The following is a 27,078-nucleotide window of genomic DNA, read 5'->3' as shown; positions in this document are numbered from 1 at the left end:
CACACACGCAGGAGTTACCAAAATTAGCAGCATTTTTGATGGGACTTAAATTAGTGATTGGATGAAATTACCTTCTTTTTCCTGACATCCATGGGCCATCTACCATCTTTGATGACTGTTCTGCTTTAACTTTCAGGATGCGCTAACAGTGGTGGTGGACGATTTGCGACTATGTTCTGTCAAACCCTGTGAGGACATTGAGAGACGCTTTTGTTTTGAGGTTGTCTCTCCAAACAAGTGAGTGAGCAGCAGAATCCAGCCACTGCTATGCGGAATCTTGCCCAGTCGTCACTTCTCCATCTGTGATCCTTAACAGTGAGGGTCAGATAATCACATCCCTGACAGGGAGATGCTCAATATCCTGGCTTTCCTTTTTCTTGCATGATTCAGAGATGTGTGTACATTTGAGGCTCTCTGTTCCTAACATCCACTTTCAAATTGTAGCATTTAGCTGACAGTGCCTCTCCACATTCTTCCTACCAACATGTGTCACTTCACACTTCTCTGCACTAAATTTTAACCACTACTTGTCTGCCCATTTCACCACCAGTCCTGAATTCTGCTACTATTGGGAAGGCAGTGGCCTGGATTGTTAACCTAAAATCTCAGCTAACGTTCTGGAGACCAGGGTTTGAATCCTGTCACAGCAGATGGTGGAATTTCAATTCAATAAAAAAAATCTGGAATTAAGAGTCTACTGATGACCATGAAACAATTGTTGATTGTCAGAAAGACCCGTCTGGTTCACTAATGCCCTGTCGTCCTTGCCTGGTCTGGCCCACATGTGATTCCAGAGCCACAGCATTGTGACTCTCAGCTGTCCTCTGAAATGCCATTCAGTTCAAGGGCAACTTGGGCAATAAATGATGGCCAGCCAGCGATGCCCGCATCCTATGAATGAATTAAAAAATTCTCCTTTACAACATTTCCAGGCAGAATGTAGATGATAAAATTGGGCCCTGTGTACGCAAGTCCAGGTCATTTACACATATCAAAACCCTGCCCTCAGTGCCTGGGTACTAAAGTACTGCCAGCACTAGCATTCTGCGCCTGAGGCTTGTTTCTTGGTTTCTGCTTTCTGATTTGGGCACAAACTCCCCCCAGCATTTGGATCGGTCTGGAGACAGGAAATAATTGTCAAGAGTTTCGGCTTTTGAACCTTGTGCAAGTTGGGCATTCCTACCAACTTTACCTCGTGTCCCAACCCAAAGGGAATCTGATTGTTGTCCAAAGATAGAGGTTAGATTTCTGATCAGACTTTGAGAAGGAGAAGCAGTGGTAGAAACCTTGGCCTTTTTTATTTGCCCTCCAGTCACTCAAGATTGGCTGAAAGATTTCAGGCCAAGAAATGCAGTAGGTTTGCTCTGATCTTGTTCAGCAAAAGACAGCAGTCACCACCTTTTCATCACATGTGTGGGAATCATTTTGAATGTTCCATTTCAGGCACCAAAGGAACAGAAAACATTTTATTGCCTCTTGCAGAGAGTGAATATTATCCAATCTTTGGGTGGCATGGTAGCATAGTGGTTAGCACTGCTGCTTCACAACTTCAGGGATCTGGGTTCAATTCCTGGCTTGGGTCACTGTGTGGAGTTTGTACATTCTTCTCATGTCTGCATGGGTTTCCTCCCACAGTCCAAAGATGTGCAGGTTAGGTTGATTGGCCATGCTAAAATTGCCCCTTTATTGTCCTGAGATGCATAGGTTAGAGGGATTAGTGGGTAAATATATAGGGATATGGGGATAGGGTCTAGGTGGGATTGTAGTCGGTGCAGACTCAATGGGCCGAATGGCCTCTTTCTGCACTGTAGCATTTCTATGATTCTATGAATCTTCTAAGATTTTTACCTGACCAGGCACTTTCTTTTATACAGGAGCTGTATGTTGCAGGCGGACTCTGAAAAGTTGCGCCTCGCCTGGATTCAGGCAGTGCAAGCCAGCATTGCCACTGCATATAGAGAAAGCCCGGATAACAACTATATCAATGTAAGTCCCACACAGCCTTTCAGATCAATGTCCCCTCGCCCTGACGGTCATTTCAACAGTAATAGAAACCTTGGCCTTTTTATCTGTCTGCCAATCAGCCTGGTGTCAGCTGCGGTTTCATTAGTATCATTAAGGCCTCTGGGCTGCGACTTCAAGTCCCATTCCAGAGACTAGCTTTGGGGTCTTAAAAAAAAGGGCAGCGTGCACAAGTTGGGCCGAAGCTATAAACCTCTATGACCCGAACAAAAAATCTGGACTCATCCTTACTGCAGAACTGAAGGAGGGCTGCACTGCCAGAGGTGCTGTTCTTTTGGAAGAGATGTTAATCTGAGGCCCGGTCTACCCCATCAGGTGACCACTTATGCTTCAGTCATATGATACAATAAGTGTCAAAATGTACAAACATTATAGCACACTCGGGTGCAAACTATGTATTTGCATCTAAAGAATTCAAATTTCATATTGGTAAAGCAGCAAAAATAAAATCACAGATCTTTCATTTTAAATCTTAAGTGTGGGGACAGAATTTTCCTGTTGCCCTGGATCCCAGAAAGGAGTCAAAGGTTTACAAGCAGTCACTAATCTAAAGACAGATTTTTCAGTGTGACAGCAATTAGCCTCAGTTTGACCTCAATGTGCCTTGAGCTCTTATTCCATTGAGCAGGTAAAGCATTTGTGACAAACCAGATTAAAGACAACCTCAGCAGCAGCAGACAGTTTTCCTCAAGCTTTTACACCCATTAGGCAATGGTTAGCAAGTACTGCACTGTGTAGGGATTCTATGATAAACACACCCCGTCTTATTACCTGTAAGGTTACAGTGTGTGTTACATTGCCGACTGCTGCTTCTGTCACTATAAAAACAGCATAGCTTCTGACCGGCTGTTAGCTGCACTGACTATTTACCTCAATGTTCTAATTCTACAACCTCACCTCAGTGCTAGTACCCCAGGTGCTGAGAGCTGACAGCATGACACGTTTAACCACCACACGCCCAACATTGCTAATTGTAAATCTGTCTCTCACTGGTTTTCTCAATAGACTTGAGAAAAACCTGTTGCCAGTAAATACATTGGAAGAAAACTAGAATTGGAGAGTGTCATTGGGATTTTTTTATGTTCACCAAAAGGGCAGATGCTGCCAGATGGGGGTGGCACAGTGATTAGCATCACTCGCCTTACAGTGCCAGGGATCCGGGTTCAATTCCAGCCTCAGGTCACTGTCTGTTCAGAGTTTGCACATTCTCCCCCTGTTTGCGTGGGTTTCCTCCCACACTCCAAAGATGCGCAGGTTAGGTTGATTGGCCATCATAAATCGACCCTTATATAAAATAAGAGGTGACAAAGCTTTGACAAAGAGTCATCTGGAATCGAAACATCAGCACTTTTACCTGCTGAGATTTTCCACCGTTTTCTCTTTCGGTTTTTAAATTGACCCCCAGGGCGGAACTTTACTGGCAAGTGCGCCTGAGATTCGTACAATCCCGTGGGGTGGGTATGCAGATAAAATGCCAAAATTAGTGTCAGAAGGATTAGCAGGGTGAATACATGAGGTGTTATGGGAATAGGGCCTGGATGGGATGTTGTCGGTGTAGACTCAATGGGCCGAACGGCCTCCTTCTGCACTGTAGGGATTCTGTGAGATGACTGTCTCATCCAGAAGACTGCACCCTCAGCAGAGTGTTGCACTGAAATGTCAGCTGAGGCTGTGTGCTTCCGTCTGGTTTAGTGGTGTTACTTGTCAGCGTTGCCTGCTAATATTCACAGACACATTATTTTACTAATGCGCTGTGAGTATATAACACATTAATGTGTCACAATGTCCCTGAGTGTTTCACGCCAGGCTTTGAAGTGTAGTCACTGTGAGTTTGTGACAGGATGAGAGTGAGCTGTTAGCGGAGCTCCCGGTGAGAACTCGGCGAGGGTGTCCCCCCCATTTGAAATCTGTTCCCATGTCTTCCTGGCAGAGGCTGGACAGAACCGCATCGCCATCCACCAGCAGCATCGACTCAGCCAGTGACTCGCGGGACCGCAGCGTGAAGGGCGAGAGTATCCTCCAGCGGGTGCAGGGAATCGCCGGCAATGACCAGTGCTGCGACTGCGGGCAGGCTGACCCTCGATGGGCCAGCATCAACCTGGGAATAACGCTGTGCATCGAGTGCTCTGGTATTCACAGGTAAATGCCCAGATCACAGAATCGCGGAATTTGATGCAGACTCGATGGGCTGAATGGTCTCTTTCTGCACTGTAGGGATTCTATGATACTAAGTCACTGCGCAGTGAATTACAGTGCAGAAGGAAGCCATTCGGCCCATGGTATTTGCATCGTCTCTCCAAATGAGCATCATGATTTAGTGCTTTTCCCCATACCTCTGCACATTGTTTCTATTGAACGAATCACCCAATCCCTTCCTGAAACAAAGAGGAGCAGGAGGAGGCCTTTCAGCCCTTCGAGCCTGCTCCACCATTCATCATGATCATGTCTGATCATTCAACTCAATAGCCTAATCCTGCTTTTTCCCCATAACCTTTGATCCCATTTGCCCCAAGTGCTATATCCAACCACCTCTTGAATGCATTCAATGTTTTGGCATCAACTACTTCCTGAGATAATGAATTCCACAGGCTCACCACTCTTTGGGTGAAGAAATGTCTCCTCACCTCTGTCCTAAATGGTCTACCCTGAATCCTCAGACTGTGACCCCTGGTTCTGGACTCCCCCACCATCAGGAACGTCTTTCCTACGTCTATCTTGTCGGGTCCTGTTAGAATTTTATAAGTCTCTGAGATTCCCCCCCTCATTCATCTGAACGCCAGCGAAAACAATCCTAAGCTAGTCAAATCTCTTGTTTGAACCTGCCTCTGCCACACCTCCAGGCAGTGCATTCCAGACCCCCCAATAAATTCTTTTTCTCACATCACATTTGCTTCTTTTGCAAGTCATTTAAATCTGTGCCCCCTCATTCCAAATGTCTTTAAAAGCGGGAACAGTTTGTCTATCTACCCTGTTCATTACCCATCAGGATTTTGAACATGTGTGTCTTAATCTTCTTCTCCACACTCAGACATGATGGAGGATTTGTCTTTCTCAGGTTTGGGCTTTCGGTTGACTTCTAGAAAAGTATTGAACCCATAACAGTTGGAAGCCAGTAGAAAACAGATGTATTTTCTTCACAGGAAAAACAAATGAGATTGTGTGAGGAAAAAGAGTGAAAATTAGAGTCGCTGTGGCAAAGAAACAGGATCATAGAATCCTCCGGTGCAAAAGAAGGCATTCAGCCCATCAAGTCTGCACTGACTCTCTGATAGAGCATCTTAACCAGGCCCCATCGCCGTAACCCTACATATTTACTCTGCTAATCCCCCAACACACATTGGACACCAAGGGGCAATCAACTTAACTGCACATCTTTTGGAATGTGGGAGGAAACTGGAGCAGATATAGAGAGAAAGTACAAACTCCACATGGTTACCCAAGGCTGGAATTAGAATCGTAGAATCCCTACACTGCAGAAGGTGGCCATTCGGCCCATTGAGCCTGCACCGACCACAATCCTACCCAGGCACTATTCCCGTAACACCACATATTTACCCCGCTAATCCCCCAACACTAGGGTCAATTTAGCCTGGCCATTCCATCTAACCTGCATGTCTTTGGCACGTGGGAAAAAACCGGAGCATCTGGAGGAAACCCACGCAGACACAGGGAGAATGTACAAACTCCACACCGACAACGACCCGAGGCTGGAATTGAACCCAGGTCCCTGGTTCTGTGAGGTGATGTGATCAATGGGGCATGCTCCCATTTTAGTATTTTAATAAAGATTGTAGTTTAGATATTGTTTTTGTAATTTCTAACAAGTTGTTGAGGTTTGGCAATCTGTTGCTACATTTCCAATGTTAACAGTTCATGAGCCTTACACTTACAAAAAGCACAGCCTGGGAGAGGTTTCTCTGGACTTGCCAACCACAGCACTGAAACTGGTTTCAGAACCTTTCAGATGTTTGCTTGGCTCCAGCTGGTGACAATGCATTGAAGTAAATCGCTGTTTTAATTTCCCCAGGGTGACCGATCGCACTGGAGGCAGTGAAAAGATCAAACAAACAGTATATGACCTCTTGGTCACTTTGATTAAACAGTCTCAAGCAAGAAGTTTTTATTTTCTCAAAATCCATCAATTTTTTACTTAATTATGATTTTAAATTTAGTTTTGATTAAGTAACCAGCTGATCCCCCTGAAGCTACTATGGCAGCAATAGTGCAGCCTTATTGGGAAACTGATTTACATCCACACTAGACACTATGTAGTGACAGACTAAAACTGACTATTGTGCTGCAGTGAGTTTTGGAGTTGTCATTAACTACTGATGCTGATCCATTCTCTAATTCAGCACTGATTCGAAGGAGATCGTTGCCAGGTGAAAAATTGAGTGAAATTGAATTCGTTTTATGCCACCTCCAATTTCTTTTATTGTTTCAGGCTCCTGGTTTGTCAGTGTCCCATTTTTTTGCCCCCAATTCAAGTTAAAATGACCCCCAACATTATTAAACTGGCAGCCTCACTGGGAGAGTCGCAGGGTAGCTGGGGTCGGAGGTGAGAAAATGCCACACATTGGTGTGGTAGAGGTTGGAATCAGTAAAATTAACACCGATCTGATTGGGAATGGGGATGATCGATGCTGTGATTGGATTCCAAGAAATGGGAACATTCAGCATCACACTGAGCACAAAATAAAGTGAAAAGAAGTAAAACTGACCTTGGGGTTTTTATGGGGCTTCAGGGAAAGAGTGAGTGAGTTGGACTAATGGGAGAACAAAAGTTAAAGTTTATTTATTAGTCACAAGTAAGGCTTACACTAACACTGCAGTGAAGTTATTGTGGAAATCCCCTCGTTGCCTGTTTGCATCAATGCCCCTAACCAGTACATCTTTCAGATTCTGGGAGGAAACTGAAGCACCCGGAGGAAACCCACGTAGACACAGGGAGAATTGTAAACTCCACACAGACAGTGACCCAAGCTGGGAATCGAACCCGTGTCCCTGGCACCGTGAGGCAGCAATGCTAACCATTGTGCTACCATGCCCCAAACTCAACCGTAAAACCAGAACAGACACCTGATGGACCAAATGGTCTTCTTCCATGCTGCATGACCTGATGATTGTGATTAGCTGAGGATGAGGCTAGATTCAAAAATTCTCTTTCCCAGTTAACCAATATGGTTCATTTTCAAAGGTGAGAGCTAATAGTGAGGGTTGCACTTTGCAGCCCTTTGGTCAATGTGTAGCTTTACGATCCTGGAATATAAAGAGCCCGTTATAGATTTTATTATCTGAGTCTCGGTCTAGAGTTTAAGGTATATTAAGTATACAGAGAAGGAATTCAGACCAATAGCTCAGTGGGCCCCACAAGACTTTTCTATCTCAGAAGGCTCTGAACTCCCACTGGATTTCCCACTGCTCATTCTGCCCAAAGTACAAATTTGGAAAGCATATCTGCAGTGCTGTGTTTTACTTTTGCAAATATCATTAATTGAGGTGTCTTTGATTCTTGCGTTGTTCCTTTTTTTTGTGATTTTATAAAAGGAGCCTGGGTGTCCAGTGTTCCAAAGTTCGTTCACTCACATTGGATTCCTGGGAGCCAGAATTACTTAAGGTAACTTGAGCTTTAGATCTTGATAAAATTCACATCTCCGTCAACCTTTTATTTTTAATCTGAATTATTTTTTGCTGCCTAAAATTAAAATGTTCCCTTTCAGTTGATGTGTGAGCTTGGAAACAACACCATTAATCACATATACGAAGGAAGATGTGGGGAACATGAACTGAAGAAACCACAGCCAGCAAGCACAAGGTCAGGTTTGAAATAATTCTCCCAGTCAATATCTCATTAAGAATTCTAGCCTTGTTCCCAGTAGACTGGTGATTATGGTGCTGCCTCCCCTGCCAGATGGTGGTGGGTTGTCTGATTTGAGTCTACCTGCCACTCTGGGGATCTGCTGGCCATGTTTACAACTCTCAGATCCTTCCAAAATAACACTGACTTGCCTCAGACTCGGGGAGAGGAGCTCAGAGTGGCTTTATCCACCAAGCTACAGGCTACCTTTCTGACACAAAGCAAGGCTTTGCTGTAGCTGTGGGGAACTCGGTGGCCTGTAGTGAACACAAACATCCTTTGATGAGGGGCTTTTTTTTTAAAAATAAATTGTGTTGAAATATTGTTCTCTTGCTCCTGAAGATGCTGCCTCCTGCAGGGGGTGGGGGTGGTCTTTCTACGGGATCATATTATTGTTAGGACACCTGAAGGAGGACGGTATTCAGCCTGTTTTCTCTGTGCTGGTTCTTTGCATTGTATCTCAGCTAGTCCCACCACTCCCCTGCCTTCTCCCCAAAGCTCTGTGAGTCTTTCTGTTCCCGTAATTATCCATTTCTCTTTTGAAAGCCACAATTGAATCTGCCTCCACTTCCTGATTTTTGTCCAATATCGGGTGGCACAGTGGCTAACACTGCTGCCTCACAGCGCCAGCGACCTGGGTTCGATTCCGGCCTCAGGTCACTATCTGTGTGGAGTTAGCACATTCTCCCTGAGTCTGCATGAGTTTCCTTCGGGTGCTCCGGTTTCCTCCCATACTCCAAAGATGTGCAGGTTAGATTGATTGGCCATGCTAAATTGACCCTTGATATCAAGGGGTGTTTCCAGGGTAAATACTTGGGGTTATGGGAATAGGATCTGAGTAGGATTGTGGTCGGTGCAGACTTGATGGGCCGAGTGGCCTCATTCTGCTCTGTAGGGATTCTATGATCATAAGCAAGTGCCAGTCACATGTAAACCTAGGCAACGAATATTTGTCTCCTAAGTGGGAGGCATCACATGCCGTGGCCACTCAATGTCTCACCTTATTGAAGGAACACGGGCTGATTTTCCTTGTCCTCAGCCCATTGGGAACTTAAGAGCAGCATCATGCTCCCACTGACCCCCAGGTTGTGATTAGTTCACTTAGGTTCAATCCACAGGATGCACTGAGATTTTGCAGCTCACACACAGAGAGTATGTGTAACAACCGTGCTGCGGGGAGCTACAGCAAACCCTCTGAGAAATGTTTAATATCCCTGGATCTCTGCCACCTTGTCTTCATACCCTCTGTATGCAAATAGTTAGCGGGTGTTGTGGGGGGGTGGTGTTGCTCTGTTCGTTTCTCACACATTTTTGCTTTAGGCAGCAGAAAGAAGCCTGGATCAAAGCCAAATATGTAGAAAAGAAGTTCCTTAAAAAGCTGCCCAATGCCGATGCCCTTACGGACCCTGAACGGAAACCGCGGCGGTGGAGCGTCAAGAAATGCCGACGGCACAACAGTTCCACCAAAGCTCCGACCGCCCGGAGGAGGTACCGACAGGACACCGGCAGTGTGTCACCAGCAACATTCGCAGCAGGTAAAAACCAAATAACCCAAATTCATTTTTTCTGTCCATTCTGTGTGTGTGTGTATGTGTGTGTGTGTGTGTGTTTTTAAATTACATCCCCTCCTTACCTGAAGGTGTGACTTGGGCTACACAGGAATGGGCAGGCCACTGGTCAAGTGGCTACTCCTCGTGTGGAGACAGTCCAAGTTTTTAGAACACAAAGGGTTTTATAGCCAAGTGACATGCAACTCAGTGTGCATTTGATTGAGTCTATCACACAGAATCAAGGCCATTCAGCCTCACATGTCTGTGTGTCAGTTTATGCCCCACTAAAGCTTCCTTTCACCTCTCTACACTGGATCCCAGCAGCATCTAGAACAATCCTCTGCTTTGCCTTGGAATGGGAGATGTGCCGCCTTTTCCCACGGGTACTGAGGCAAACTGTGTCCCTATTTACCCTGGTGTTTAACCATTAGGAACATAAGAACATAAGAAATAGGAGCAGGAGTAGGCCATCTAGCCCTTCGAGCCTGCCCTGCCATTCAATAAGATCATGGCTGATCTGTCGTGGCTCAGTTCCACATTCCCGCCCTCTCCCCATAACCCTTAATCCCCTCTCTTATCAAAAACCCATCAACCCACGTCTTAAAAATATTTAGCGAGGCAGCCTCCACCACTTCAACGGGCAGAGAATTCCAGAGATTCACCACTCTTTGAGTGAAGAAGTTCTTCCTCAACTCCGTTCTAAACCGCACCCCCCTTTATCTTGAGGCTGTGCCCTCTAGTCCTACTGTCCTTTCTGAGCAGGAAGAGCCTCTCCACCTCTATCCTATCCATCCCATTCATCATCTTATATGTCTCAATGAAATCTCCCCTCATTCTTCTAAACTCTAACGAGTACAAGCCTAGTTTATTCAGCCTCTCCTCATAGTTCAACCCCCTCAACTCCGGTATCAGCCTAGTAAACCTCCTCTGCACTCCCTCCAAGGCCAAAATATCCTTGCGTAAGTGCGGCGACCAAAACTGCACACAGTACTCCAGCTGCGGCCTCACCAGTGCCCTATACAGCTGCAGCAAGACCTCCCTACTTTTATATTCAGTCCCCCTCGCTATGAAGGCCAGCATCCCATTCGCCTTCCTGACCACCTGCTGCACCTGCAGGCTGGGTTTTTGCGACTCATGCACAAGGACCCCGAGGTCCCTCTGCACCGTTGCATGCTGCAGTTTTTCACCATGTAAGTAATAGTCCTTCCTACCATTACTCCTACCAAAGTGGACAACCTCACATTTGCCAACATTAAATTCCATTTGCCAGTTCCTGGCCCATTCGCCCAGCCTATCTAGATCCTTCTGCATACTCTCCACACCCTCCGCACAATTTGCCGTTCCACCAATCTTGGTGTCATCAGCAAATTTCGACACCATACACTCGGTTCCCTCCTCCAGATCATCTATATAAATGGTAAATAGCTGAGACCCCAGCACCGACCCCTGGGGCACTCCACTAGTCACCAACCGCCAATCTGAATAGCACCCATTGACCCCCACTCTCTGCCTCCTATTTGACAGCCAATCCTCTATCCACGCTAACAGCCTACCCCCAACTCCATGCCCCCTGACCTTCAGTAACAACCTCTTGTGAGGCACCTTGTCAAACGCCTTCTGAAAATCAAGAAACACCACATCCGCCGGCTCTCCTCCATCCACCGCCCTAGACACATCCTCATAGAACTCCAATAAATTCGTCAGACACGACTTCCCCTTAACGAAACCGTGCTGGTTCAACACAGAGTTGGCTGGGATCTTCCTCTGTGGCACAGGGTCACACTGAAGGTGCACTTACCAACCAAACCACAGGGCGGTTGTCCCTGTGACTTTTTTAATAGCTCCGAATGACTCTTTCATCGTAGCCATCACTTATATCCAGTCCTTTCTAAGCATCAATAATTCCAATAGTTTTGGAGAATTCTAGTCTGAGGAATAATATAATACAGATCACACAGTACTCATCTTACTGTAAAATAATGTAAAATAATTGATAATAAACTGAAAAGGATAATTAAATAGATTGTCCAGTGTAAAAGCCAGTCCATAGAGCTTGTCTACAGACCCTGTACAGAGTTGACTAATGCCAGCCAAGGTGGCAAAAGTGGAATCAGGATAAGAAACAAAAATGAAGAAGGCATTTAGTGACCATTCCAGATGAAAGCAAATATATGACAAGATGAGGGCACATGATCGAATACTCACTGCCTCAGGGTGCACATGAAGCCTCCCATGGGGTAGTGGTAATGTCACTGGACTGATAACCAAGGTTAATGCTCTGAAGGCCTGGGTTCAGATCCCACCACAGCACCTGACAGAATTTAAATTCAATTAATACATTTGGAATATAAAGCTAGTCTCAGTAATGGTGACTATGACAGCTATCGTTGATTGTCATAAACTAATGTCCAAAGATGTGCGGGTTAGGTTGATTGGCCCATGTTAAATTGCCCTTACTGTCAGGGGGATTAGGGTAAATGTGTGGGGTTATGGGATTAAGGCCTGGGTGGGATTGTGGTTGGTACAGATTCAATGGTCCGAATGGCCTCCTTCTATACTGTAGTGATTCTATAATTCTTTCCTTGCCTGGTCTATATGTAACTCTAGATCCGATGCAGTTGACTCTTAATTGCCCTCTCAACTGGCCTAACAAACCACTCAGTCCAAGGGCAAATAGAGCTGGGCAACAAATGCTTCCTTTGCTGGTGACGCCCACATCCCATGAAAGAATGATGATGTGTGAATGTTTGAAGGAGCAGTGCCCCATGTGAGCCCACCCCCTTCAGGAAAACAGGGTTGATGGGGGAGAGTGATTGGAGTAGAAATGAAAGTGATTGGTAGTATTAGCTTTGTTCCTCCCTCTGTAATCCCGCTTGGACTAATCACTGCTTTTCTTCCTTTGGTCATCGTGGCGAAACGCAGCGGCCGCCCTGGAGAGGAAATTTCGAAGAGACTCCCTGTTTTGTCCCGATGAACTCGATTCCCTGTTCTCCTACTTTGACACAACAGCTGGGCCTCGTAGTAAGTATATTCTCAGGAATCCAGTATGCAGCACTGGCCATATATAGCATATGTACTGGCTAGGTACACAATAAATATAGATATATAATCCCTACAGTGCAGAAGGAGGTCATTTGGCCCATCAAGTCTGCACAATCCCACCCAGGCTCTAACCCTGTCACCTGCTAATCCCCCCAACACTAGGGTCAATTTAACACGGCCAATCAACCTAACCCACACATCTTTGGACTGTGGGAGGAAACCTACACTGACATGGGGAGAACGTGCAAACTCCTCACAGACAGCGATCCGAGGCTGGAATTGAACCTGGGTCCCTCGCGCAGTGAGGCAGCAGTGCTAACCATTGTGCCACTGCACCACCCTGAGTGACTGAATCCACAGCACAGGCTGCAATTGTATTGATTGTGCTCCAATGATGTGGTTTCTCGGCATCCTTGCCCCTCACTACCTATACTTGTCTTCTTGACCTCCCTTGTCAGTGTAAAGGTGCTAAACTTTTTCTTGTTCTCTGTCTGCTGGCCCTGCAGGTTTAAGCAGCGACAGTGGCCTGGGTGGCAGCACTGATGGTAGCACCGATATCCTGGTCTTCGGTACAGTTGTGGACAGTGTCACAGAAGAAGGTAAGTCCTGTTTCCGATTGCTTCCCAGCAGGGATGTGGCTGAGAAACACGACTGAGGGATTCCATGCTTTTGCTGGAATAAAATTCACCAATGAGCTGAATTTCCCTGCAGCAATACACAGAACATAAGAACATAAGAAATAGGAGCAGGAGTAGGCCATCTAGCCCTTCGAGCCTGCCCCGCCATTCAATAAGATCATGGCTGATCTGGTGGATCAGCTCCACTTTCCTGCTTTCTCCCCATAACCCTAATTCCCCTGTCTTTCAGAAACCTGTCTACCCGTGACTTAAATATATTCAGCGAGGTAGCCTCCACCCCTTCAACGGACAGAGATTCACCACCCTTTGAGTGAAGAAGTTCCTCCTCAATTCTGATCTAAATTCCCCCCCCCCGCCTTATCTTGAGGCTATGCCCTCTAGTCCTGCTATCCTCTCTAAGCGGGAAGAATCTCTCTACCTCTACCTGATCCATCCCCTTCATTATCTTATACGTCTCTATGAGATCCCCCCCTCAGCCTTCTAAACCCTAACGAGTACATGCTGCAGTTTTTCGCCTTTTAAATAATAATCCCTCCTACTATTATTTCTACCAAAGTGGATAACCTCGCAGTTGCTAACATTATACTCCATCTGCCAGGTTGTCACCCACTCACTCAGCCTATCCAGATCTGGAACATACAAACCTTCTCGTGAATTTGGCTCTCAAAATGGCTTTTAAAAATTAAAATGTGATCACTTACGATTAAGCCTGGTCTACCTTCCTGATCACATGATGTGGAGATGCTGGCGTTGGACTGGGGTGGGCACAGTCACAGCACCAGGTTGAAGTCCACCAGGTTTATTTGGAATCACGAGCTTTCAGAGCACCGCTCTGGACTCAACCAATGAAGGAGCAGCGCTCCGAAAGCTAGTGATTCCAAATAAACCTGTTGGACTTTAACCTGGAGAGACTTCTTACAGTTCCTGATCACAGTCCCACGACTCCTGCACCAAAGTTACTTTAATGGACTATATAGGGTAAAGCTAGATTGTGATGCATCCCAAAACCATTCTCATAAATGTCAATACTCATTGAGGAATACTGGCTAGCAAAATAGCATAAAAGAGAGTTGATAGTTCCTGTGTGGGATAACACCCAAAATGGGTACGCATCTTCCGGAGAGGAATGCACCCCTGATAATTGTTTTAAAAGAATGATTACTCTTTTATTGGAATTTTTTCTTATTAAGAGATGTGTTGAATTGACACACACTGTCAGTACGATATTAGATTAATAGATCAAGCTCCCAGCCAGCAACATTGGAGTTTATGGCCTAAACCACTCACTATTTTGTAACTGTTCACTCGAAGGGCTGGAAGGCCTTGAGCTGCAAGCACTTCAGTTTCTGAAATGTGCTTTGGGTACAAGGTTGGAAAATTATAGAAGATTGCAATGCTCGCACATTTAGCATCTTACCTTATCATAGAATCCTTACAATGCAGGAGGAGGCCATTCAGCCCATCGAGTCTGCACCAACCACAATCCCACTCTATTCCCGTAACCCCACATATTTACTCTCGCTAGCCCCCCTGACACTAGGGGCCAATCAACCTAACCTGCACATCTTTGGAGTGTGGGAGGAAACTGGAGGAAACCCACACAGACACGGGGAGAATGTGCAAACTCCACACAGACAGTGACCAAGGCTGGAACTGAACCCAAGTCCCTGGCGCTGTGAGGCAGCAGTGCTAACCACTGTGCTACTGTGCTGCCTCTTATCTCTGGGTTATATTAGCGATGATAAAGCAGAAGTCATTCTGTACACACTTCTGTTGAACCTCCACCCCAGATTAATGCTACACTGCGGCCTGCTAGTTATGTGCAATCTAATCAATGGATTAAATTGAGGTCGGGCTGGCTGGATAATGGCTGACTGTCGCTTTACTATTCACAGTGAGCGAAGTTTCAGAGGAGTCGAGTGGGGAGGCGGAAATCGAGCCTGAAGCTTCTGACTCTGAGGACCTCCGAGAATTACACCCTGGGATCCTGGTCTACAAGGCCGCACATGCTCGCAATCTGGCAGTAATGGCTGAGGCCTTGGCCCATGGTGCTGATGTCAATTGGGTCAATGATGAGGATGAAAATAAAACTCCATTAATCCAAGCAGTCATTGGGGTGAGTTTCAGCACTTCACCTCCAGGGGTTTTAAGAGATGATTATGCGCGTTTTGCTAACAGGATAACAGAGGTTAAAAAATAAAACAATTTAAGTGGTGGTTTGTTACAGTATTGGTGATAGGTAGAGCACTGATGTGTGTCACTAAACTGTGGATAATAGACAGGAGTAGAATTGGTCTCATTTGTTCATCATTGGTGGTCAGATAACCCTTCAGCCCTCTCTACCCTGGGTTACAGTTAAAGAACAGTGGACTGGTAAAGCACAGGAGGATTGTGTAAAAGCTATTTTTCATTCTTGGGATCTGGGCATCGATGGCAAGATCAGCATTCGTTGTCCATGCCTAATTGCCCTTGAGATCTGGCTTTTTGAACTGATGCAGTTCATGTAGTGTAGGTACATCCACAGTACTGTTAGAGAAGCAGGGGGTCCAGGATTTTGATCCAGCAACAGTGAAGGAAAGGCAACATCTTTCCAAGACTGGATGGTGTGTGCCTTGGAGGAGAACTTGTAGGTGGTGGTGTTCCCACACATCTGCTGCCCTTGTCCTTCCAGGAGATAGAGATTTGGAACGTCTGTCAAAGAATGGTGAATGGGCCTGTAAATATTTTAGCATTCAAGGCGGGAAGTAGACAGGGAAGTTTTGAGTTTGTATTAAGTCTGTACTAGACAGGTGTTCCTGTTAGATTATCTTTTCTGCTCTTGGATTGGTAGCCCTTCAGATGTAACTTTCTTACCTTGTATGCCTTCAACAGGGTTCACTTGTTGCTTGCGAATTTCTGCTTCAAAATGGGGCTGATGTAAATCAAAAAGACATTCGGGGCCGTGGTCCAATTCACCATGCCACCTATCTGGGACACACCGGGTAAGGAATGTGTGCTAAACTGCTGAGGCTGGTATCATTTGAAGAATATTTTTGACCCTTAGTCTCTATCTATCCCTCCACCACTTCTTGCGTTGTCCAAATGTGCATTGGACATCCAGTCCTACAGGAACCATAACTTCCTTCAGCTAAACACAGGAAAGTCATCGATGCTGGGCGCTTGCCAATGGCCCCATCCCCCTCCCGGATCACCTGTATTTAGGCTGAATTTGATGTTCTCAATCTCAGCATCTATTTTGACCCTGAACACTTTCTGATGCCTCCCCTACCTCAGTCCGTCTACAACTGAAACATCACACATGCCTTTATCATCTCCACACTCAATCACTTCAACACTGTCCTGGTCTGTCTCCTGTCCTGCACAAACTTCAGCTTGTTAAAAACTGAATCCTACCTTGCACCAAGTTAACCCGTTCATCGCCTTGTTGCTTGCTGATATACACTGTCTGTTGGTGCCCTGTTATCTCATGTTTAAAATCCATATGTAGGTAATAAATTCCAGTCCGTGGCCCTGCCCCACGTTATTTCTGTAAACCCGCCCACCATTCTGGCCTTGAACATCCTCTCCTCCTCCTCACTGGAGCCTGCAGGTTCCTAGCCCCCACGGAATGGGGATTTCCTCCTTTCATCTCACACTCTGCCTCCAAACCCACATGCTTCACACATTTTTTGATCTCCCCCTTTCTAATACCTCTTTCTTTTGCTCGGTGTCTCTTTATCCCTACCTCCTCATGCTTCTGTGGCTGCACTTGATAACTCCCAAAATCTCTAGCAGGTTCAGAAACTTCTTCTAACTGTGGGCCAACTAGATTTGTCAGATTTCAGCTTTTGTGCAATGACAGTAACATTCCCTTACAGAATCTCTGTACAATTAAGCATCAAGATACGGTTTAGAATAAAATGTATGTTTTCCCTACGTTTGCAGTATTCTCTTTTATCTGCCCTCCTATTCTCTCCTTTCCCCACTTTTTATTCTATTTTTATTTCCTACTTTTCCAAGTTTAAACCTTTTCCATTTAACCTGCCTCGAGCCTTCAGCTTTGGAGGTGAGAGCAACTTTCCCCAGCAGGGGAGGAGAGGAGCAATTCGACTTCCAAAGACCCTTTCTATTCAGCCCAAGAACCATTGGTTTATAGACTCATGGCATGTTACTGCAAAGAAGGTAGCCATTCGGCCCATCGGGTCTGCAGCAGCTCTTTTGAAGCCTGACATGGTCAAGCTTTGACACAGTTCTCTGTGCCAGTCTGAAAGGATTGCAGAGTAATTGATGCACTCACGCAGGAACAGAAGGAGATTATTCAATCCCTCCGGCCTGTTTAGCATTTCAGTTAAATCTTGGCTCTTCTACAACTGAACTATATTTCCTCTCCTGGGTTCTATATCCTTTAATACCCTTTAACTAACAAAAATCTATCAATCTGTGTCTTGAACTTTTCAGTTGACCTTCCTGCCCTGTCCAACCTCAACAGCCTTTTGGGAAGAGTACTGGGTTTCCACTACCTTTTGAACTCGCCCTCATTCTAACATTACGTTTCCCTCCCATCCCCTGGTTCTGTGTTGTGAACTGTAAACGTATTCATAGTGCGCTGGGCGCCTTAGGAGGTTTTAACACATCAGAGGCATTGTCTAAATGTGAGCTTTTGAGAGTTAACGTGTTTACTAACCCTCGCGTAACTTTCTTTACAGTCAGGTTTGTCTCTTCCTCAAGCGAGGAGCCAGTCAGAACGCGGTGGATGATGATGGGCAGGATCCACTCAGCATTGCTGTTCAAGCAGCCAATGCGGACATCGTGACACTGTAAGCCTCTCTTTCCACCCCCCCCCACCGCCCCAACAGCTTCGTCCTTGCTGTTTGAGAATTGTTATCAAACCTGCATTCTGTTATATTGTTTATGTCCCAGCACCATCATTTGAAAATCCGCATTTCTAATTCCATTTGATTCAATGAAAATGGTTACTGTTATCAAATTGAAAAGCATTACTTCTTCTGACCCAAGTACGGGTTGCTGGACTGGGCCCTGTTTCCCATTTCCCGTTGTTCTGTTGCTGACGTCCAATTTTATCATTCACGATGAGGACAGATAGGGCAGGGTTGTGAGGTTACCTATAATTACTCCCAGGCACGGCTCCCATGAATCAGTTGCCACGAAGATCAGACCTTCTGCAGGAATCCTCCTGAGGGTGCCAGGCAGTAGATCTGACCCCTCACTCCCTCCCAGCATGTCTCTGTTGGCAGAGGGTCATTGCTTCCTGACTTAGCCAGCTTCTGCCCCTTTCCTTGCTCTGCACCCGCTTCTGATAGTTGCTGGGGAGATTCAGACAGGGCCTGGGAGGAACTTTTGGCCCTTGGCTTCCAGAGCAAGCAGATCTGACACCTCGCTGATCTGGCCACTGCTGATCTCAGTTTAAATTCTGTAGTCTGGGTGCATTTAGGGAGATTGGGAGTGGTGCACGTGGACAGAAATAGGCTTGACTCTGATGCTGTCCCCAGCAAAGTGGCTGCTGACAGTTAAGGCTTGATAATCTATAAGTGAAGGCAGAAAACAGCTGCCAGATAAGCAGGTTTATGTTTCCCTTCCTATTGTCTCTACTATAAAGAGAATCGGGTGTGGTGAATGATAACCAGCTGGCTGCCTGCTTCCTGCCACTGTTAACATTAGCCCAACATCAGAGTGTGCATGAAGAATGGCCCATTAAACAAGACAGCCAACCAGTTCTGTCCCCTGTAGGAAACCCATTTAAGATGTCTGAAAGTTTAATGAAAGTTAATTATCTGAAGAGGGAGAGAATTATTCTGCTAAGCTGAGTCATAATTTAACCCAGGTTCCACGGGTATAAAGTGAGTGGTGAAGCCACACTTTTGCCTCAGTCCCCAAATTAAGATGTTAACCTTCAAAGTTCACCTTGAGGACATGTGACCATTTCTCCTCCTTTGTTGCTTGGGAAAATGTTAATTTGCTCTCTCTCTCTTTGCCCACAGATTGCGGCTGGCAAGAATGAATGAAGAGATGCGGGAGACGGAAGGCCCATTTGGCCAGCCAGGTCAATATCCTAGCAGCAGTCCCACTGAGCTTCAGTACAGGAAGTGCATACAGGAGTTTATCAGCCTTAAGATAGATGAATGCTAGGGAAACCAGCACTAACTAACCTGACTGGGTGATGTAGTGATGATAACTGGGCCTCTTTTGACTAGACGTTGAGGTGATGAGCTATTTTCTTTATGACTGTGTGTGTACAGCTGGCATTGATGGTGAAAGAGGAAAAGGACAGTGCTTCAAGTTTATTTCGTCTTGTGTAAAAAGATCCTTTCTTCACACTTTCAGTCTTAATGTGGTTGCTCTAAAGCATGGAACTAAGTAGTCATTCACAAACATTCCGCACTCTCAAGGATTAGTGTCCTTGGGTGGTCCCTGGCATGGTACTGACCCATAAAGATCAGCAAGCTTTTTTACTCAACTGGCTGGTCTCAGTAGGTGCAAGCAGAGGTGCTCCAATTGTCCTCAGTCCCTCTGGGCAAGAGAGGGAATTTTCAACCAACGTTTCCCAATCCTGGTAACTATCAAGCAATCCCTGTAAGGATGTGCTGTAGACATTGGATCGAGCACAGGGCTGGGTTCAACATTGATGCCCACTGCCCCAGTCAAAGGGTTTTGAACACTCACTCTCTGTAATCACTGCATGAGGTACAGAGAGTTGCAGGCAGCTGTAAAATTGTACGCCAGAAGTCAGTGACTGCAGAAGAGCAGAGGAAAAGAGAGAGTAATCTGTAACTGCAGTTCAGAGTTCTTCAAATAAAAGGTCAGTGTGCTTCCTTCCACTTAAAATCAGAGAAGCTCAGTTTGAGAGCTGTAAATTTCTGATTATAAATCAACAAACTGTAGGATCCAAATGTTTTTCTATAAAACCCTGATGAACTCTTCTTTAAATTATTGCCCAAACTTAAAAATTGATCTTTTCCCTATAGCTGTGTTTGATTTTTAAAAGATGCCCACTTTTAATGGTAATTCTTCATAGAATCATACAGTGCAGGAGGAGGCCATTCGGCCTGTTGAGTCTGCACCAACCACAATCCCACCCAGGCCCTATCCCCAAACCCCATGCATTTACCCTAGCTAGTTCTTCTTGGCTCTTTTGTGTTGGTACCCTGCAGGGACAAACCAAGGGTGAATGTCAGCCCTGGCTAATGTTCACACCCTCACTTAGAATCATAAAATCCCTGCAGTGCAGGAGGAGGCCATTTGGCCCATTGAGTCTACACCGACTCTCCAACAGAGGTTCCCACCCAGGCCCTTTCCTGTAACCGCATGTATTTACCAAGTTAATCACCCTGACCTACACATCTTGGGACACTAAGGGGCAACTTAGCATGGCCAATCTACCTAACATGCACAACTTTGGACTGTGGGAGGAAATTGGAACACCGGAGGAAATCCACACGGACTCCGGTATAAACACTACACAGACAGTGACCCAAGGCAGGAATTGAACCCCAGTCCTTGACGCCATGTGGCAGCAGTGCCTCCCATGCTGCTTTTTTGACACTATGCATTACCAGTCCTACCCCATTGCCATAAACAGGGGAAGCATTGCTGCCAATACTCATGCTTCTCAATGGGGTGTGGGGCACACAGTGTCCCAATCGGCAATAACACCTAAACAGCCGCAATCATGAGACTGGGAGATATTAGTGCGAGGAGAAACTGTTTTCTTCAACACCCCTTGCTGGCTGGAGGTGCATGTTGGTCATTGCCATGGACACAACCACACCTACAGGTAGTCCCCTGAGTACAAGAAGTAAGGCTCAGGGCAGCCACAAGGGAAATTGTGTGGGAGTATATTTATAAATAAATCAAGAATATTCAAAAAAGCACAGGTAAGGGGGAGGAGGTTAACAAATACAATCGGCATTTAGCAAACAAGCCTGTCATTTACAAAAATGGAATCAAAAATGTATTCTCAATCTTTTGTTTCTAATGGAAACTTTACACAAATAAAACAGTTGAAGCTTGGGCAAAACCTTCTCTACTTTCACCAACACTGCCTGGGGGCTCACCGTGTTCCAGGCTATGTTAGGTCAGGTCCGAGACAAGTAACGTTAAAGTTGTGTGCTGTGATTGGGGTTTTTTTTTGCAATGGTGCTGCAAAAATCGTTGCCACGGTTACAGAAAGAGGAAAAAAAACCCATTCAATGGGAAGACCTATCAGCAAATGCGTGCCGAGCAAGCTGCAGTCCCAAGGGACTCCCTGTAATAACATCATTTTTTTTAGAAGCAGCCAGGGTTAGTTTGCCAATGAATTACTATTAAATAACTTGAAATGGCAACTAAAATACTCCTTTATACTATACTCAACTTTTCTACGGTGAAGAACATCCCTAGAAATGTAATTAGGGAAGTGTTGAGCCATATGAACGACTTTGATCTTTTAACCAGTCGAACATTACGTTGTTGAGATGCTGCATCTAGTAACCCAGAACCTGAGCAGTTTGGAAAGAAGTTGATTGTTTTCTGTGATTTGGGTTTCTTGGTAACACTGACCTTTTGTTTTTTTTTAAATCTCGATGTTGTAATTATTATGAACAGATCAGGTGACCTTGGTTACAAGCATAGGACAGATTCTGCCCTTGTTCCTGTACAGTAGGTGTTGTGTGCTGATGTGTATTGCTTGGTAACGGTGGTTACAACTTGCTGTTTCTCGAAAAAAAAATTACACATTTTAAGAACTCGGGGGGTAGGGGGAAGAAGTTCTGTAAATATTAAAATGGAATTTTGTTCCGGTTAGGACAATTTATTTAAAATGAAATGGAATATGAATTAGATTATATGTATGAGAACAACTTTGTGCACTTTTCCTACCTACAGTATTGTTTTCTGTTACACTTTTGTGAATTTTCTCAACAGTGGACGTGTTGTTTTAAATGTTTATTTATATGACTTGCCCAGAGGAATAGTGCAATGAAACAAAAAATGAATACAGGTAACTGTGTTTGGGGATTTGTGGTTTTTTTTGTAACACCATAGAGTGTATTTTTTTAAATTGACAACACTTCGTTTTGTATCGGTGCAGTACAGGCAGAAAATGTCTCGGAGCTTTTATTTTGTGTGACGCACTGTGCAGATTTCTACTGCTTTAACTCAGCGTAGATGATTAGAGCACACAGCGAGTTCTCTTTTACCCGCGTTTTGTGAAAGCTGTTTGATTTGCAACCAAGCCTGGGTCGACAGGGTCCGCAACAGGTTCAGCTTCAACAAAAAAAATTGTTTTTCATTTTGAATTTTTTTTCTTGTACTTTGTGTATGGAGCGATGTTTTCAAACTGATTTGTGACTCCCGGCATCTCTAATTAAACGCTGTGCATAACATTGTTTCATAGTCTAATGCAAGATCCTTACAAGCTGGTGAAATGTGTCTTTGGGCAGAAAGCAACAGTGTAAATAAAGCACTATACCCAGAGCCATCTCCCCTGGGCCAGGAAGTGTAGTGGGCCTGCCGTTTGCTGCTCTATGGCTCTCATATTCAGAGCTGGGAGAATTCCCAGAGTTGGGATTGAACAGTATTCCTACCCCTCCCCCTCCGCCCCACCATCCCCCAACCCACTTCGCTCCCCCTTCACCCCACACCCCTTCACCTCCTTCACCCCCCACCCCATTTCCCCCATTTAACCCTCCACTTCTCCCCACCACACTCCTGCACTCCACAACCCTCCCTTCACCCCTTCTCCACCCCACAACCCCCCCTTCACCCCTTCTTCACCCCACAACCCCCGCTTCACTCCCCTTCACCCCCTCTCCACCCCCTCTCCACCCCACAGCCCCCCTTCACCCCTTCTCCCACCCAGTTCCACTCTACCCCACACCCTTCACTTCCCCCTCACTCCTTTCCCTCTTTATCCTACGCCCCTGACTTCACCCTCGATTTTCCCCTCCACCCCACTCCTCCCCCTTTACGCCTTGCCCCCCCACTGATAGCAAAACAATTGGATGCCACTCAGAGGTTGAGCTGACAATCTCCTGTTAGTAGAGACTGTGTTAGGAATAGTGGCTGCAGGCTCCCACTTTAATGCAATGCATTACAAAGAAATTCAACGAAATGTTCACCTTTAACAATTCCACAGGTCATGTGACACCCATGCAGCCAGCCATTGATTCTGCACACAAGTTAAACCCCCAACTGACATACAGGTTGCAATTCTGCACAACTATTCCCAAATTCATCCTGATGGGAAAGAACTTCATTCCTCCATTCACCTGAGATCCTGAGGTAGAAATTTCCCAGGAGCAGGCATTCAGCAGACAATTTCAGGGTTCAGACAATGCAATTTCAGGAATATTGATCCTCCCTCAGGAATTCTGACCTGTCTTGACTTGTTTTGGAATATTGACTGTTGGTGAGAGCAGGAGTTCTTTTACTCTGTCTGCAAACTTCTTTAACCAGAAACTGGATCCACCTCTTATGGGCCCCAATTGTTCATTAAATTGATTTGCGTTTATTCTCCCTACAGCAGTTTGTTTCATAGCTTCCTTTCAGTATTCACTTGAGAGTCATGGATGTCACTGTTAAGTCCAGAATTTAGTTCCCATCCCTAATTGCCCTTGAGAAGGTGATGGTAAATACAACCATTCGGCCGTTTCAGAAAGGAGTTAAGGATGAACCACATTGTTGTGGGACTGGAGTTCAGTCTTTCAATTATTAGGATAAGGGGCTTATCTTATGAAGAAAAGTTGAACAAGTTGGGCCTATACCCATTGGAGTTTAGTACAATGAGAGATGATCCTATTGAAACATGCAGAATAGGGTAGATGCCAGGAGGATTCTTCTACTTGTGGGAAAGACTAGAACCAGGGAACAGAGTTTACGAGGCGTACCATTTAAGACAGAGATAAGGAGAAGTATTTCCTCTCAATGGATCATTCTGTGGAATTCTCTTCCCCCAGAAGACAGTGAAGGCTGGGTCACTGAATTGATCCAAGGCAGAGTTAGACAGGTTTTTGATTAACAAGGGAGTCAAGGCTTACATAAAGTTGAGATCAGAACCATTTCAGCCATGACATTATCCAATAATGGAGCAGGCTCGAATTTCAGACTCACATACAGGCCCACAATGGGGAAGGATGGCAGGTTTCCTTCTCTATAGGGGCATTGGTGAACATGGTTGGTTTTACAACAATAGATTCATAGTCACCATTTCTGATTTTAGCTTCTTATTGGGGATTTAATTTAGTTAACGGGTGGGATTGGGACTCATGTCTCTAGATTGCTACTCCAATAACATAACATACCACGATGCTGCTGCATCTAAAAATACCTCCACATATGTTTAAGTCCCTCTGTCATGGAAGCTGTTAACATTTCATTAGCAGAATCTCTTTAGCAGTTTATAAGATCTCTGCTTTTCTTTTTGAGCTGTTGAGATTTAATCTTAGCAATGAATTGTAATTCATTATACATAACACCACGTCCCCTAAAAAGTATCTTTTTGGAGTTGACAACATATCGCTGGGGATCTGACTGGCATTGCTTAATGCACTGTGATTGTGTAACCACCTAGAAGTGTGGTTGAAAATCAAAGTTTGCTGGAACCAGTGCCACAGTGGTTAGCAGTGCTGCCTCACAACACCAGGGACCCGAGTTCGATTTCTGGCTTGGGTCACTAATTGTACAGAGTCTGCACGTTCTCCCTGTGTTTGCTTGGATTTCTTCCAGGTACTCTGGTTCCCTCCCACAGTCTGAAAGATGTGCTGGTTAGGTTCATTGGCCATGCTAAATTCTTCCTCAGTGTATCTGAATAGGTGTCAGAGTGTGGCGACTAGGGGATTTTCACAGTAACTTCATTGCAGTGTTAATGTAAGCCTACATGTGACACTAATAAATACACTATTATACCAAAAAAAACTAATAATCTGATTGGTTTCCTTTGGTAAGGAAAGATTCAAGGTGATTACAATAGAGTCACCTCAAACTTCCTGATACTTCAGTGAGGGATCTCCAGGTCCCTGGCTCAAGAGGCGAGTTCCAACAGCATCTGCTGTTTGAGATCAAGGAGATTAATCAGGTTAATGCCACTGAGATAGTTATTTTTTTCTCTCTCTTGTTTTCAGGTAGCAACCACTGGCAAAATGCCAAAATCCTTGAAACACTCCAGGTATGACACAAGCGCCTCCAGATTCTCCAGAGATGGTAACCCAAGCTGCTGCTGTTTCAGCCCTGTGTTGAAACTAGTTTCAGCGATGGTAGATTGGAGGTGATGATGGAGCCTGAGTTCTCCTTTATATCCAGCTACACAAACACAGAGCCAAACCTGCTGCTCCACTCCCGAGAACCATCTGTCCAGCCAGGCTTAAATTACATCCATATCCCCATTCCGATTATGTGATATTTATCTGGCCTGGGCTCAGAGCAAAGATAATTATGCACCATGTGCTCAGAAGCATTAACCAAAAGCTTGTTTAAACAAGTATGGTGTCCTCACATGTGGAGGTCAGAATCCCTCCCTGTCCCAGGGATAGATTAGTGACTTTTGGTAATAAAAAACATAAAATAAAGAAAAAAATAATCAACGTAAAACATTCCCAGTCAACCGCCCTTTACCTCAACTTATAAAGAAGCAGGAATAGTTATTGTCTAGCAGCTGGAGTTTGTAGGACAGACACCTGAGGTGAAGGAAGGAAGATTTCAGTCAGATAGCAGCTTTCTAGTCTAGACTATTACAGCCAGCACAGCCCTGCTCATGTGCCAAGGTCCAATTGTGAAGACTATGACATTCCAGCCATTATTTGGCTCCTTCTAATTTTATGCTCGGAAAATGAACTTTCTTTTCCAATGAAGGCATCCTCAGTCCCTATCAAACCAACTCAGGGATAGCAGAATTAAAACCAGCAAAAAAAAAGCTCTATCTGCTCTGCTACTAAGCCCAAGCTGTCTGTAAATGAATGATTAGTATGGGCAGGTCTCAGGATCTGTTCACATTCTTTCATATAGAACCTGTGCAGTCAAAGACTCTCATCTTCATAGTCTGGACTCTGACCTGAACCCAGATTTCCACCCCCTCCCATAAGTGAGGGATCATTTATCAAACTTGCTGCAAATCCAGTCTGTAGGGTGGCACTATGGTTAGCACTGTTGCCTCACAGTGCCAGGGACCTGGGTTCAATTCCAGCCTCAGGTCACTGTCTGTGGAGTTTGCACATTCCCCCTCAGTCTGCATGCATTTTCTCCGGGTGCTCCGGTTTTCTCCCGCACTCCAAAGATATGCGCGTTAGGTGCATTGGCCATGATAAATTGACCCTAGTGTCAGGGGATTAGCAGGGTAAATATGAATGAGTTATGGGAATAAGGTCTGGGTGGGACTGTGGCCAGTGCAGACTCAATGGGCCGAATGGCCTCCTTCTGCACTGTAGGGATCAGGGTGACTGCAGGCGACACACCCAGACAGATTCTTTCAAACTGCTATTTTGGAAACCAGTTTTTTTTGTTTGAAAAGGCCTAATGTGGAATTAAACGCCACTTTTCCCTCCACACCAGAACCAACCACTACACAACACCCTGGAAACGGGCTTCCTGATACAAGATTTGAATGTGCTGTTTTTAAAAGGAAAATTGATGTATTCTAAAATCCCTTAAAGTGGACACTGCTGTACAATGAAACTGTTACTTCCTGCCAAAGACTGGATAAGACACAAGATGTACACTGAATCTAGGTAACAATAGACAGATGGGCTGAAATAACAGAATGAAAGTTTGGATTGAAATCCTGAGCGGATTCTCCTGCCTTTGCTTTGAGGCTCCGTTTTGTTACAAGGAGCCTTTCACAGCAGGAAGTGCGGAGTCCGTTCCTTTCAGTTGGTGGGTGTGTTAGAATTGACCCTCAGTTGTTGGGTTGGAGGGGAGTGGGTGGGGGGCTGAGAGAAAGAGTTCTCCCCCCCCCCACCTTGATCAGTCTCCAGTCAGTCTTGCGGGGAACACCCCGCAGGAT

At 45.3% G+C, this 27,078-nt stretch overlaps 1 protein-coding gene across 1 annotated transcript in view; it reads left to right on the top strand.

The window, feature by feature from the left end:
• acap3a (ArfGAP with coiled-coil, ankyrin repeat and PH domains 3a) overlaps nucleotides 1-27,078 on the top strand; it is a 331,287-nt gene that overhangs the window by 291,210 nt on the left and 12,999 nt on the right. The window contains exons 13-24 of the mRNA XM_080215115.1: nucleotides 137-237; nucleotides 1,875-1,986; nucleotides 3,953-4,161; nucleotides 7,570-7,639; nucleotides 7,743-7,837; nucleotides 9,200-9,414; nucleotides 12,352-12,450; nucleotides 12,978-13,070; nucleotides 15,005-15,225; nucleotides 15,981-16,090; nucleotides 17,795-17,905; nucleotides 19,088-19,149. Coding sequence (XP_080071241.1) covers nucleotides 137-237; nucleotides 1,875-1,986; nucleotides 3,953-4,161; nucleotides 7,570-7,639; nucleotides 7,743-7,837; nucleotides 9,200-9,414; nucleotides 12,352-12,450; nucleotides 12,978-13,070; nucleotides 15,005-15,225; nucleotides 15,981-16,090; nucleotides 17,795-17,905; nucleotides 19,088-19,149 — 1,498 coding nt within the window. The remainder of the gene's footprint in view (nucleotides 1-136; nucleotides 238-1,874; nucleotides 1,987-3,952; nucleotides 4,162-7,569; nucleotides 7,640-7,742; nucleotides 7,838-9,199; nucleotides 9,415-12,351; nucleotides 12,451-12,977; nucleotides 13,071-15,004; nucleotides 15,226-15,980; nucleotides 16,091-17,794; nucleotides 17,906-19,087; nucleotides 19,150-27,078) is intronic.

This window comes from Carcharhinus amblyrhynchos, chromosome 30, assembly GCF_965287045.1.
Source record: "Carcharhinus amblyrhynchos chromosome 30, sCarAmb.v2.hapA, whole genome shotgun sequence".
Lineage (NCBI taxonomy): Eukaryota > Metazoa > Chordata > Chondrichthyes > Carcharhiniformes > Carcharhinidae > Carcharhinus > Carcharhinus amblyrhynchos.
The sequence above is the reverse complement of the archived record's forward strand: the minus strand, read 5'-3'. Positions and strand labels throughout refer to the sequence as shown.